This window comes from Sus scrofa, chromosome 12, assembly GCF_000003025.6.
Source record: "Sus scrofa isolate TJ Tabasco breed Duroc chromosome 12, Sscrofa11.1, whole genome shotgun sequence".
In the NCBI taxonomy this organism is placed as follows: Eukaryota; Metazoa; Chordata; class Mammalia; order Artiodactyla; family Suidae; genus Sus; species Sus scrofa.
The window spans coordinates 26,663,884-26,677,618 of record NC_010454.4 but is presented as its reverse complement, the minus strand read 5'-3'; the positions used below and the strand labels follow the sequence as shown (position 1 = coordinate 26,677,618).

Here is a 13,735-nt window from a genome sequence, read left to right as displayed (position 1 = left end):
CAGCCGACTTAGAAGGCACTCTTGGGCCCTCACCAGTGCCAGCCACGGAAATGACCTGGGGGATCCACTAAGGCCATGGCATACTGGGCAGTGACCCCTGCAATGGCATACCTGGATCAGGAGCTGCGGGGAGGGATAGGCATCCACAACGGCACTGGCCATTTCCAGGCTGACTCGGTTCAGCTGCTGAATCTGTCTCCTCCAGACCAGTGCTAGCCCTCTGCCAGAGCGGTCCACCTTGGCCCCTCCAGCCCAATCACTCTCCAGGCAGAAGGAGAAGCTAGTTTGACCCCGTAGTTTCCTGCAAACAGCACAGATCAGCTGTTTAAGTCACCTATTACTCTGCTGTACCTGTCCCCTTAACTAGGAACTTAAAAAATTAAAAACCATCAGAAACCACCTTGGAAGAGGTGGGCAGAGTGTTCTTCCTGACCTATTTGACGGCTCATTCTGTCCCCAAGCAGTACTAGTTGCTGATTCCCTTTAAAACGACATCTGGAGTTCCCGTCGTGGCATAGTGGTTAATGAATCCAACTAGGAACCATGAGGTTGTGGGTTCGATCCCTGGTCTCGTTCAGTGGGTTAAGGATCCGGCATTGCCGTGATCTGTGGTGTAGGTTGCAGACTCAGCTCGGATCCTGAGTTGCTGTGGCTGTGGCGTAGGCCGGCAGCTATAGCTCCGATTGGACCCCTAGCCTGGGAACCTCCATATGCGGTGGGTGCGGCCCTAGAAGAGACCAAAAAATAAATAAATAAAAAATAAAACAACATCTATTCCTTCTCATTAAAAGAGAAGTCACCAGGAGTTCCCGTCATGGCATGAATCTGACTAGCATCCATGAGGATACAGGTTCAATCCCTGGCCTCATTCAGTGGGTTAAGGATCCGGCATTGCAGTAAGCTGTGGTGTAGGTTGCACACGTGGCTCGGATCCAGCATTACTGTGGCTGTGGTGTAGGCCAGCAGCTGTAGCTCCGGTTCAGCCACTAGTCTGGGAACCTCCATGTGCTGCGGGTGTGGCTCTAAAAAGATAAATAAATAGACATCACCAGAAGAGTACCATACTGTTGCTTGTGTTGAGACGGGTTGTAATGATGATCAGAGATTCGGTACACATGGGGTTGGCACAGGGGACTGGGTATCAGGCAATTTGGAGTCTAGTTCTTCTAATTTAGTGGGAACTTGGACAAGTCAGTCGCCTCAGCCCTCATTTCCCTCAGGTGTAAAATGAGGGAGTTGGACTGGACTGTCTCTGAGGTCTCATTAATTTTAAATTCTGACTATGAACAGCCCTTTAGCTAAGTAGGGTAAACATTTATTTTACAAGGGCTTGTTTCATTGTGACCTGACCTGCAATCACCCCTGGTAACCTGGCCCATTGGTAACCCAGTAGCAATTCGCAGAACACAAACTTACACATAAGCTAAAGGAGAACTTTTTTTTTTTTTAAATGGTCACACCTGCAGCAAATGGAAGTTCCCAGGCTAGGCATCGAATCAGAGTTGCAGCTGCTGGCCTGTGCCACAGCCACAGCCACGATGGATCCAAGCAGCATCTGTGAGGTAAGCTGTGGCTTGCAGCAACTCCAGATCCTTAACTCACTGAGCTAGGCCAGGGATTGAACCCGCACCCTCACGGGCACTATGTCAGGTTCTTAACCCACTGAACCATAATGGGAACTCCAGGGAGAACATTTTAAAAGGACTGGATTTGAGGGCTCTAAGAATCCCCAGGGTTAGATCAGCTCCTTCTGCCTCAAGCTTGAGCAACAACAGACTAGGAGCAGAGCTTAGCAGTGGGTACCAGAACCACTGCGAAGGACAAGACCCAGCCATGGAGCTGGGACTTGATGGGGGCACTCACTTGAACGGTGCCTCAGCCACAGCCTTTGTGAATGTGCACGCGAGGTCAGCCAGCTCTTTCCAGCTCCACACGATCCGAGCCTGGGCTTCCGTGTGTAGCTGCAGATCCACCAATGCCTAGAAACACAAAGACAGGATGGAATGAAAGGGTATATATAGAAAGACTAGCTGGGAATCAGTCATCTCTCACTGTTCGCTGAAGCTGCACCCCAGCCCCTTGGCTGCCTGGCTGGCCCCTCCTCTCCTGCTTAGTACCGAGGCAAAATTATGCTTTATCAATAGCAAGTCGGGTTGGCAAGTGTGGGTGCCCATGCTGACTCAGGCAACGGAAGTTCTTACCTCTTCCACGTCCACCCTGGTCACTGTGGTCCCTGGGTTGGTCTCTGGTTGCCTCTGTTTCTTCTCCTTGGCCTGTTCTCTATTTGCCACTCCCTGTTTTCTTCTCCTGGGAGGATTCGGAGCACTGGAGGAAATTGAAGAAGGGTGGCAGCTCTAGGCTGAGCTCAGGCACAAAAAGTGTCACATGACTGGACCAGGGCTTGCAGGGTCACTGTTTTGCAGTGGGACACTATTTTTGCATCCCATCTCAGATCTGGGATGAATAAATTCACCCGTTGGCCCAGGAGCTGCCCCTTTTAACACCAAGTCTTGAGGACACATCCAAACCTGAAGCATTTCTCCTGATCCACAATCACCAGTGTCAGAGCTTTCCCAGCTGTCCTTGCTGTGATGTCAGTTACAAAGCTCCGAAGTGTTTCCTTCCCTTCCTCGGTGCTGTCCAGACTTCCCTGTGTGTAGGGGCAGGAACTGCATGAACGCCTGCCCCCTAGAGCCAGCCCTCTGTCCCGTGTCTCAGCACCCACCCCATCGACTCTGCCCACCTGCTTGAAGTTGGAGATCATGGACACGAACGCCTCTGCCAGGAGCAGCGCCAGGACCACTGGCTCCTCCACCCAGCTCTCCTCTCCATCCTGTCAAAGGACGCAGAACCCAGCAGAGGGAGGCAGGTCAGCAGGTGCTCAGCACCTGCGAGAGAGACCCAGGGCTTCTGGGTGAATCAATTCATCCCCATCGGCCTAGTCCATTTTGCATAATTCTTTTCTTTCTGGAATGAAGTCACGGAGGCAAGAAATGGTCATCCATGAGCTTGTCCCTCCCAGTCCTCAGCTGCTCAACCTCAGTGTACTCCACCTCCGAGGCGATGAATAAGAAAGGAGCATTAGTGAGCTGAAATGAACTGAGAAGTAACTGCCAAGATTTCTACACATTCTTGGGGAATGGAGAGAAGGAAACTCTTCCAAAGGATTTGGAACAAATAAGTAACTTGGGGAGTTCCCGTTGTGGCTCAGCAGAAATGAATCCCGTGTGGCTCACGGAATTGCATCCATAAAGACGCAGGTTCGATCCCTGGCCTTGCTCCGTGGGTTAAGGATCCGGTGTTTCTGAGAGCTGTGGTGTAGGTCACAGACGTGGCTCGGATCTGGCGTGGCTGTGGCTGTGGCTATGGTGTAGGCCAGCGGCTACAGCTCCGATTAGACCCCTAGCCTGGGAACCTCTATATACCACTGGGTTCGGCCCTTAAAAAAAAAAAAAGTAACTTGGGCTTTGAGGGTAGGTGCTAAGTATAAACTGAGTGGCCCTTACAAACACAGAGGTTTTGGGTCACAAAGATAATCACCAGGGAAACTTCAGTCTGTGAGAGCATCTCTTCTTCACCATACTAGGGCATAATTAAACAAAGCCAGGGCCTCCCCACGGTCCACAATTGTACAGCAGCACAGTGTTACAGAGTAACTGAGAGCAGGACTTGGGCAGAGTTTTCTGATTAGGTCCCTCTAAGCAAAAGCCAAGACCCACAATATAGCAAAGCACGAGTGGGAGGAGCTCTGGGTTCTGGTCCTCCCCCACCCCCACCCCAGCCATTACTCAGTCTTAACAAGGCTTTCAACTTCTCAGGGCCTCAGTTTCCCCACCTGCGATGTAGGGTAAGAATTCCATCCTTATAGGGTAACTGTGACAGAAACAGGGAATTTTCCCCCCACAAGTTGATGTCTGGCAATATCTGGAGACATTTTGTTGTCGTTGTTTTTATAGGGTGGCACCAGTGGCAGATGGAGGTTCCCAGGGTAGGGGTCCAATTGGAGCTACAGCTGCTGGCCTACATCACAGCTGTATCAATGCCAGATCCGAGCCACACCTGTAACCTATACAGCTCACGGCAACGCTGGATCCTTAACCCACTGAGCGAGGCCAGGGATCGTACCTGCATCCTCATGGATCCTAGCTGGGTTCGTTAACCGCTGAGCCACAACAGGAACTCCATGGAGACATTTCGATTGTCATGACTGGAACAGGTACTCAAGGTATCTAGTGAGTAGATGCTGGGGACACTGCTAAACATCCTATAATGCACAGGACAGCCTAGCACAACAAGGAATGGACCAATCTGAAATGGTTATGGTACCTGAGATGGAGAAACCAAGTTAAAGCTGTTATTATCCCGAGGTACGGCACCACTGCTTGTAGTTTCCTTGCACCCCGCCCATGCCTTGGAAAGCAGTCCCTTTATTAAATCTTCCTCAAAATATCCTAGGTTGAGTGTGCCCTCTGCTTTCCTGCCAGGGCCTTGACTGATATATATCCTTAGAATAAAAGCATATTTATCCTGTAACTCTAAGGAGGAGGAGAGACAGCAGCCAGAAAACCCCTACCTCAGTGGGGCCAGCCTTTCTCCTCCACGTGATGCTGCGGGGCACAGCCTGCACCTCAATCACACAGCAGCACTCCATGGACTGCAGGGCGCTAAGCAGCTGGCCCCCACCTTCCATCTGTAAAAGCACTGCAACAGACAGGAAAGAAGCTGTCAGTGGGGCCCAGAAAGCAGTTCACCCCACAAAAGGTAGAGAAAGAGGCCTGGAGGACCTGGATCCAGCTGCACCACAATGTGCTTTAAGCATTCCTCTGGCCTCTGAGCTCTCAGCCTGTTAACCAGGGCTGCCTTCTTCTTCCTTTCCTGTTGCCTCTGCGTGCTTTCCTTCTGGCTTGTTTGTCCACGCTGCTGGCATCCCTGTGAGCCTCTCTTCCCGTCCTTCTGCTTGTGCTTGGTTCTCTTCTGAGGCGGGGGTACCTCAGCACTTGTTTTGGTGCCTGTCAAGCTGTAGCTCTGGGCAGAGCAAGGAGCGTGGGAGGCTGGAAGCTGATGGCATGGACTGTCTATCACAGGGTCCTTGTTATTTGATGCACACCTCCCTGCGGTGTCATGGAGGGGAATACCTTGGATCTTTGGAAAGGACTGTTTCTGCCAGTCACGTGATGCTCCATTATTCTGATGATCCAAAACATTTTTAACTGGGGAGCTGGAGTCCTCAGGACTCAGATGCTTGTGGGTCAAAAACTTACAAGTCAGTCTCTCAGCCAGGGGAATAAATTCCTCCTCCTCCTCCTCACTTTCACTGCTTAGCACCCTGACTGGCTCTGTTTGTGTGAGAGTTTCAGCTGTCTCTGGAACAGGTGATGGGTCTTTCCGTTTTGGTGATGGGGGACAGGAGGCCTCAGAATCTGAGATGTCAACCACGACCACCTTCTCCTCCTTCTGAGGCTGCCTCCTCTTTGTTGAAAACAGCTCCTTCTTCAGAAAGGCAAATGTTGGCAACTCCTCAGAGTCACTGTCACTGGAATCCAGTGAGAGTGATGCCTTCAGAGCCATCAGTATATGCCAGCATATTAATTCCCTAAAAGAAAAAGAGGGATGGAACACAGACTGTAGTACTGATTCCAGTCCACTCAGTGTGTTTGATGGCCAAGCTTTATGGAAATAAATATGATACACAGAAAAATGGAGAGAGAATTAGGACATGGCCCCAACATGGACAATCTGGAACTCAGAACAGCTATGTCTGTAGTCTAACAGGAACCCTCCTCAAAGCCTTTCAAGGTCAAGGTGAGGTATAAACAAAGTGGAAGTTAAGATTAAAAAATGTTAAGGGGTTAGGAACAAGACTCAACGCCACCTCTTTACTGATCTCTGCATTTAAAATGGAGATACCAAGAGTCCTGTCCTGGTTCAGCAGTAAAGAACCTGACTAGTATCCATGAGGACGTGGGTTTGATCCCTGGACTTGCTCAGTGGGTTAAGGATCCAGCATTGCCATGACCTATGGTGTAGGTTGCAGATGTGGCTCGGATCTGGTGTTGCTGTGGCTGTGACGTAGGCTGGCAGTTGCAGCTCTGATTCATCCCCTAGCGTGGGAATTTCCATGTGCCATGGGTGTAGCCCTAAAAAGACAAATAAATAAATTAATTAAATAAAATAAGAGATACCAAAGTTATTCCTTTTTAAGTGAGATATAATTTGTATACCATAAAATTTATCCTTTTAAAGTGTACACAGTTCAGTGGTGTTTAGTACATTTGCAAGGAGGTACAACCAACTCTACTAATTTTAGAACGTTTTCATCACCCCAAACAGATATCCCATAGCCATGAAGCAGTCAGTCCATTCCCCATCTCCCCACCCACCGCCAACACCACCACCCATAAATCTACTTCTCTTTCTATGGATCTGCCTATTCTGATATTTCACATAAATGGAATCATACAGTACATGATCTTTTGTGACTGGCTCCTTTTTTTTTTTTTTTTTTTTTTTTTTGGTCTTTTGTCTTTTTAGGGCGGAGCCTATGGCACATGGAGGCTCCCAGACTAGGGGTCGAATCAGGGCTACAGCTGCTGGCCTACACCATAGCCACGGCAACGCCAGATCCTTAACCCACTGAGTGAGGCCAGGGATTGAACCTGCAACCTCAGGTTCCTAGTCAGATTTGTTTCTGCTGTACCATGATGGGAACTCCTGTGACCGACTTAACATAATGTTTTCAAGGTTCATTTACAATGTAGCATATGTATGTTGTCATCATCATTTCATGGCTGAATAACATGCCATCTTACTTATGTGTGAGTTAATCCATTCACACTTGGTGAACATTCTGTTTGAGTCCCCTTTTTGGGCATTATAAATAATGCTGCCATGAACATTCATGTCCTAGTTTTTTGTAGGAACATGTTTTCAATTCTCTTGTATCTAGGATTGCAATTGCTGAATTGTGCACAAGAATCATTCTTTGAACAAATATTCACTACCACTGTAGGTGTGACCCCAGATGAGCTATGTAACCTCTCTGGGCCTTGCTTTTTTTTTTTTAGTAAAATAGGGATAACAACAAGACCAATTTTACAAGGTTGTGAGAAGTTAAAAAAAAAAAAAAAGGTCACACATCTACAGCACTTCAAACAGCATCTGGCACGCAGGAGTGCTCAGAAAAGTAGGTTTCACGACTAGGGAGGGACCTTATCCCTATCCCCGCTGGGGCCTCGGTGGCCTCTGGCAGAATGTGGGGCCCTGCAAGCGGGCCCCTACTGATCGCGCTCCAGCCTCTCTCCACCTGCACCAGATCAGTAGAGGCCCCGACCGCTCAGAAGGTAGCTCCCTACCCCGCCCCCACCGGGCCGCCCACCCGGCTGCCCGCCCGACTAAACTCACCAAGCAACCTCTCCCGCCACTCTTTCAACCGCCACGTAAGACCCGGAAGTAGATCTCCACGTAGCGGAAGCAGATTTCTGAGACCGGAAGCAAGTGTACTGCAAACATGGCGTTGGCGGTGCTGGCGCTAAGGACCCGGGCAGCAGGTAACCGGACGCTGTGGTCGTCGCGGAGCAAGGGGTGGAGGCAGAGTGGAGACCTTACTGGGAGCCAGAGGGTGAGATGCGGTGGAGGCTGTATCTCGCGGAAGACCTTGGGACGGGAGGTGTGTGCAGGGCCCACGAGGTTTGAGGGGCGGTAGTCGGTGATCACGTGACATCTAGGGCGTGTAGCTCCTGACCTTCCACTGGCTGGCGTGCAAATAAGCTTCCTTAGCCGTAGGTGCCGGTTCATCGATTTATTTGGGTAAATAAATGGGTTTATTTGGATCCCGTCATCTGCAAAAACGGGTTACTACCGCTGGCATATTAGAGGTCAAAAAGTTAATCTGTTCGTTCAGCAGATTGAGGTCTATCTTTGTACCAGACACTGTGGTAGGTGTTGAGAATTTCAACAGAGAAGATGAAAACATAGTCTGCACACACAGCACTGTTCTTTCTAGTAGATAAGCCAGTAAATGAGCATATAAATAAAATAGCTGTAGGAGTTTCTCTGTGGCTCAGCAGGTTAAGGATTCATCGTTGTTGCTGCTGTGGCTTAGGTGCAGTCTCTGCCTAGGGAACTGCCGCATGTTGTGCTTGCGACCAAAAAGAAAATACCTGCATAAGTTCTTGTCTCTGTTCCTTTGCTTCAGGTAGTCTCTGTTCTCATTAAAACTTCAGAAACCTGGGATTTAGGAACTCTGAACTTATAGGCTCCAGGGACCCACAAGCCTTCTCTAAAGACTTTCTGGCATGGCCCTGTTTAACTGTAGCTGTATCTGGAGACCTGAATGCAGGGACCGCCAGTCCTGGGCTTGTCATATAGCACTGGGCTTCTGTCCTGGTTAGTATGAATTTTAGTTCACTTTCCTTTTAAAAATAAATGCCATTGTGCTCTTTGGAATGAATGGGGAGGTCAGGTTAACAAGGTCAGAGTGTCAGTCTTCTTTGTTGGACCTGTGCTCGATGGGCTGCTGAGCAAAGAAAGGATCCGGCCTTCTGAAGTGGACAGGAGCCTGTGGGAGCCATCCTCAGAGAGGCTGCCCTTTTTGTTTACAAGTACGTGGTGTGCAGTGGATGGGTGGATGGCTAATAAAATGGTGGATGAGGTCAAAGCAGGAGCCTCCTCTCTGGGTGTCCTCTTGCTGGGCTCTGCGGTCTGGCCCCTCCACAGTGCATGGAGGCTTGAGGACATAATGGTGAGTGAAGCTGAAACAGGCAGCCCTCTGGTATCCTCTTGCTGGCTTCTGTTTTTGTGGTATTTGTTTCTCCTCAATAGGAATGAATGTGTCAGGACCTAGGACAGATGGTGTTTATTTTTTTTCCATTACTATTTTACTCCCCAAACCCCCACCCCAGGCCACACACACACAATTCATGTAGTGCTTACACCCTGGACAATACAAGGAATGATTTGTGCCCCGTTATGGGAGAAGGCCAAGGACTTCAAACACTCCCTGAAAACCCAGACCGTCAAGTGGCATTTCTGCTCACGTATCTTCCTCACCTCCCCTGACACTACCTCCTGCCACCTCTCAGTTTAGCAAATGGCCCATCGAGACAGAGAAAGAGAGTCTGATTGGGAGCCTCTGTTTGAAAAACATTTTGTTCTCTCTGCAGTTACAGCCCTGCTGAGCCCCCCTCAGGCTGCAGCTCTTGCTGTCAGATATGCATCCAAGAAGACAGGTGGCAGCTCCAAGAACCTCGGTGGAAAGTCACCAGGCAAACGCTTTGGCATCAAGAAAATGGAGGGTGAGCCTGTGGCCTGGCTTCTGCATCCGCCTTAGCACCCTGCCCTGCTGCCTTGACATTCCTTTGAAGAGTGGGAAACCAGGCAAGAGCCTGGTTTCCATTTCCCTCACCAGAACATTTGGCTCCAAATGAGAGGCAGAGGAGACCTGAGGCAAGATGGGAGGCCCGAGGAAGAGCAGATAGGTGGGAACCTTAGCCATGCGACTGCAGAGGAGGCTCCTGGCTGGGGGACTGGGGGCTGCCTGTGTCAGGTTCTGAGCGTTAGTCTTACCATGGGCAGGCCTAGAGGTGTGCAGCATTTGGGCTGAGAAGGTGAGGGCTGTCATGTTTTTTTTAGCAGTTTGCTGTGCTGCCTCATCACGGGGGCTGAGAGTTAGAGCTCTCATGGACTTCTCTTCTAGGTCACTATGTTCATGCTGGCAACATCCTTGCGACTCAGCGCCACTTCCGCTGGCACCCAGGTGCCCATGTGAGTTGCTCTGTGCCCCCGCCCCCTTTCTTTCTTTTTTTTTCTTTTCTAGGACTACCCCTCCATGGTCTGGAGCACAGTAATTACAGCAGTTGCAGTTGTTGAATGCTTACCAAATGCCAAGGGTCATGCTGATTTTGGGCTTACGTTATCTCATTTCATCCTTACCCCTATTCCTAAGATAGATAGGTATCATCTCTGTTTTACAGGTAGGACACCAGAAACTTGGAATGAAGGGGAGAAAGTGACAGAGCTGGGATTTGAACCAGGTCTGCCTAAATCTCAGATCACTTTTTTGCCTTGATAATAGCATTAGCCTGGTTCTCTTGGGTCTCTTTTCTAACCCCCTGTTCTTGGTAGAGGAGATGTCTAGTGATTTAAGATACTTTTTTAATCTTGGGAAACTAGTTTCAATGTATTCTTTTTTTTTTTTTTTTTTTTTTTTGGCTTTTTAGGGCTGTACCCATGGCATATGGAGGTTCCCAGGGTAGGGGTCTAATCGGAGCTGCAGCTGCCAGCCTACACCACAGCCACAGGAACGAGGCATCGAGCCCTGTCTGCAGTCTACACCACAGCTCACAGCAATGTGGGATCCTTAACCCACTGAGCAAAGCCAGGGATCGAGCCTGCGTCCTCATGGATGCTAGTCAGATTTGTTTCTGCTGAGCCACAGTGGGAACTCCCATTTTTTTTTTCCTATTTTTAAGAATTCCTCTGAATTCCCTCGTGGCCTAGTGGTTAAAGGATCCAGCATTGTCCCTGCTGGGCTCAGGTTCAGTCCCTGGCCTGGGAACTTCCACATGCCACAGACTTGGCAAAAAAAAAATAATTTCTCCATCACATGAAGTTATTATTCAGTAGATAAAGATGATTGAATTATAACTTGAATCTAATAAAATATTAATGAAAGATAACTTGAATTTAATAAAATAGAATTCAACATATGAACCAGAAATTAGGTCCTTACCAGGCATGGATTTCAGGTTCAGCAAGTTGGTATTACTTGCTTAGGTCTTCATGTTCTTTAACACAGGTCTATACTGTGTATTCTTTACTTTATTTAAAATATTAGTTTAGGAGTTCCCGTCGTGGCGCAGTGGTTAACAAACCCGACTAGGAACCATGAGGTTGTGGGTTCAGTCCCTGCCCTTGCTCAGTGGGTTAAGGATCCGGCGTTGCCGTGAGCTGTGGTGTAGGTTGCAGACGCGGCTTAGATCCCGCGTTGCTGTGGCTCTGGCGTAGGCTGGCGGCTACAGCTCCGATTCGACCCCTAGCCTGGGAACCTCCATATACTGCGTGAGCGGCCCAAAGAAATAGCAAAAAGACAAAAATAAATAAATAAATAAATAAAATAAAATAAAATATTAGTTTAGGGAGTTCCCATTGTGGCTCAGCGGAAACGAACCTGACTGGTATCCCACTTGCCCAGTGGGTTAAGCATCTGGTGATGCCATAAACTGTGGTATAGGTCACAGATGTGGCACGATCTGGCGTTGCTGTGGCTGTGTGTAGGCCAGCAGCTGCAGCTCCAATTCTTCGGCCCCTGGCCTGGGAAGTTCCATATGCCGCAGGTGCAGCCCTAGAAAAAAAAAAAAAGAAGAAAAAAAAAATATATATTAGGGAGTTCCCGTCGTGGCGCAGTGGTTAACAAATCCGACTAGGAACAATGAGGTTGCGGGTTCAATCCCTGCCCTTGCTCAGTGGGTTAACGATCCAGCGTTGCCGTGAGCTGTGGTGTAGGTCGCAGACTCGGCTCGGATCCCGAGTTGCTGTGGCTCTGGCGTAGACCAACAGCTACAGCTCCAATTCGACCCCTAGCCTGGGAACCTCCATATGCCACGGGAGCGGCCCAAGAAATGGCAAAAAGACACACACACACACACAAATTAGTTTAGTTTCCTTTGTAATCAATTTCCTCCTCCCTTCTTACCTCTTTTGGCAATTTTAGTAGACACAGAAAGACTGATATAGTGACCTATAATTAGTTCCAAAATGCTGATTTGTATGTGAAGTAACTGTTGTTTTTGTTTTTTTAGAACTCGAGACATTTAGTATGTGGCTATGTTGACTCCTGGGACTTAATAATAACAACAATAATAAAAGCTAATATGTTTAGATCTGGGCAGTAGTCTAAGCTCTTTTTGATTGTTGACTCATTTAATCCTCAAGATGACCCTATAAAATGGTTAATACTTATCCTCATTTTGCAGTTGAAAAAAGTGAGACACAGTAAATTAATGTGCCCAGATCACACAATAGTAAGTAGTAGTCCCGGGAGTTTTTATTTTTATTTTTTGCTTTTTAGGGCCACACCTGTAGTATATGGAAGTTCCCAGGCTAGGGGTCCAGTCAGAACTACAGCTGCTGGCCTACACCACAGCCACAGCAATGCCGGATCCTTAACCCACTGAGCAAGGCCAGGGATCAAGCCCAAGTCCTCACGGTTACTAGTCAGATTTGTTTCCCTGCTCCACAACAGGAACTGCTAATGCTGGGATTTGAACCAGAGTCTGTTCTTTTAATCAGAGAAATATTGAATAATGCTGGTCTATGAGGGTAAAGATTGCCACACATCCGCTCTCAAGTTCTAAAAGAAAAAAGCCCAGTTATGTATAGTTTAAACACCATACATACAATACACGGTTTATTTAATCTCTTTGCTTATATTTCTCACCCGAAAAACAGGCATAGAAATAATACCTTCTTGGAGTTTCATTGGTGGCGCAGTGGTAATGAACCCGACTAGTATCCATGAGGATGTGGGTTTGATCCCTGGCTCTGCTAGTGGGTTAAGGATCCAACGTTGCTGTGAGCTGTGGTGTAGGTTGCAGACACGGCTTGGATCCCGCATGGCTGTGGCTGTCGCCAGCAGCTGTGGCTCTGATTCGACCCCTAGCCTGGGAACCTCCATATGCCGCGTGTATGGCCCTGAAAAGACAAAAGACAAAAAAAAAGACAAAAAGCAACAAAGAAAGAAATAGTATCTTAACAAGGTGAGACGTAAGTGAGTTAATGTGTATAACAGTGCTTGGCCCAGTGCTTATACATGGTAAGCATGATACAAGTACTAGCTGATAATATTATTATTGTTTCATTAGCATATGCATTATCCGTGTAGCTTTGAGCCTAAATGTCTAAGATCACCATATAGATGAAAATGTCCATCAAACTAGTGGTGTGTCAAGCCTAAGTGAAGCAAGCTCCAAGGGCAGTGATTAGAGGTATTTTCCTGGGCCTGGTGTGGGGATCTGTCCGTGTGGACTTCGGTCCAGTGTGGCTTCTGACCAGCTGCTCAGACATGGGTCCAGGTATCAGCCCTCAGGAGACTGAGTCATCACCTGGATTGGCTGCTGCAGTTTTCTTTTCCCACCTTTGGAATGGCGTAGTTACCAAGCAGTGGGAAGGGGAAGCTGAGGTGGAGCTTTCTGAATCCTCTCCTCTGGCCCCAGAGGAGAATCCTCGTCAAAAGTCTCTCCCGAAGCCCTGGGATGGGCCGCCTCGCTGTCCAGCTGACCAGGTGTGTGTGTTGCAGGTGGGCCTGGGGAAGAACAAGTGCCTGTATGCCCTGGAGGAGGGAGTAGTCCGCTACACTAAGGAGGTCTACGTGCCCAATCCCAGCAACTCGGAGGCCGTGGATCTGGTCACCAGGCTGCCCCAGGGGGCTGTGCTGTACAAGACTTTCGTCCACGTGGTTCCTGCCAAGCCTGAGGGCACCTTCAAACTGGTAGCTATGCTTTGAGCTCCCAGAGGAGGTCTTTGCACAGAGATTGGAGCCCAGATGACAAGAGAGAGCCTGGTACCAGAAGTCATCAAGGGTTGGAGTGGTGACAAGCCCTCCCAAGGCAGAAGTCTGCCCGCGGTGACTGTGGGAAGGCTCTGTGAGGTGACTGGCTGGGAGGCCCTTGGGGAGACCTGAGCCGGGGCCAGAAATAAAAGTTAGCTGTAGTTTGTGCTGTTGGAGGACAAGCCCGGA

At 48.8% G+C, this 13,735-nt stretch overlaps 2 protein-coding genes across 3 annotated transcripts in view; one reads left to right on the top strand and one right to left on the bottom strand.

Annotated features, from left to right (window-relative positions):
• EME1 (essential meiotic structure-specific endonuclease 1) overlaps positions 1-7,493 on the bottom strand; it is a 9,972-nt gene extending 2,479 nt beyond the window's left edge. The window contains exons 1-8 of the mRNA XM_013981014.2: positions 7,402-7,493; positions 4,785-5,593; positions 4,574-4,701; positions 2,744-2,833; positions 2,529-2,650; positions 2,202-2,325; positions 1,864-1,979; positions 112-301 (exon numbers count right to left, since the gene is read on the bottom strand). Coding sequence (XP_013836468.1) covers positions 112-301; positions 1,864-1,979; positions 2,202-2,325; positions 2,529-2,650; positions 2,744-2,833; positions 4,574-4,701; positions 4,785-5,568 — 1,554 coding nt within the window. The 5' untranslated portion in view covers positions 5,569-5,593; positions 7,402-7,493. The remainder of the gene's footprint in view (positions 1-111; positions 302-1,863; positions 1,980-2,201; positions 2,326-2,528; positions 2,651-2,743; positions 2,834-4,573; positions 4,702-4,784; positions 5,594-7,401) is intronic.
• Positions 7,452-13,735, top strand: MRPL27 (mitochondrial ribosomal protein L27). Of its 2 annotated transcripts, none has more exons than XM_003483010.4 (4): positions 7,452-7,547; positions 9,162-9,293; positions 9,695-9,762; positions 13,295-13,735. In XM_003483010.4, exons 1-4 carry the CDS (start codon positions 7,508-7,510, stop codon positions 13,499-13,501), a joined length of 447 nt encoding a protein of 148 aa, XP_003483058.1. In that variant the 5' UTR covers positions 7,452-7,507; the 3' UTR covers positions 13,502-13,735. The 2 variants fall into 2 exon arrangements, with proteins under 2 accessions (XP_003483058.1, XP_003483059.1); XM_003483011.4 differs by having other exon boundaries at positions 7,498-7,666.

Bases quoted from the DNA above. Each gene is read 5' to 3' on its own strand.
- MRPL27 (XM_003483011.4), top strand. From the start codon at position 7,624: ATGCGGTGGAGGCTGTATCTCGCGGAAGACCTTGGGACGGGAG. The intron at 7,667-9,161 runs GTGTGTGCAGGG...TTCTCTCTGCAG, and splicing joins GGAAGACCTTGGGACGGGAG to TTACAGCCCTGCTGAGCCCC. The intron at 9,763-13,294 runs GTGAGTTGCTCT...TGTGTGTTGCAG, and splicing joins GCTGGCACCCAGGTGCCCAT to GTGGGCCTGGGGAAGAACAA.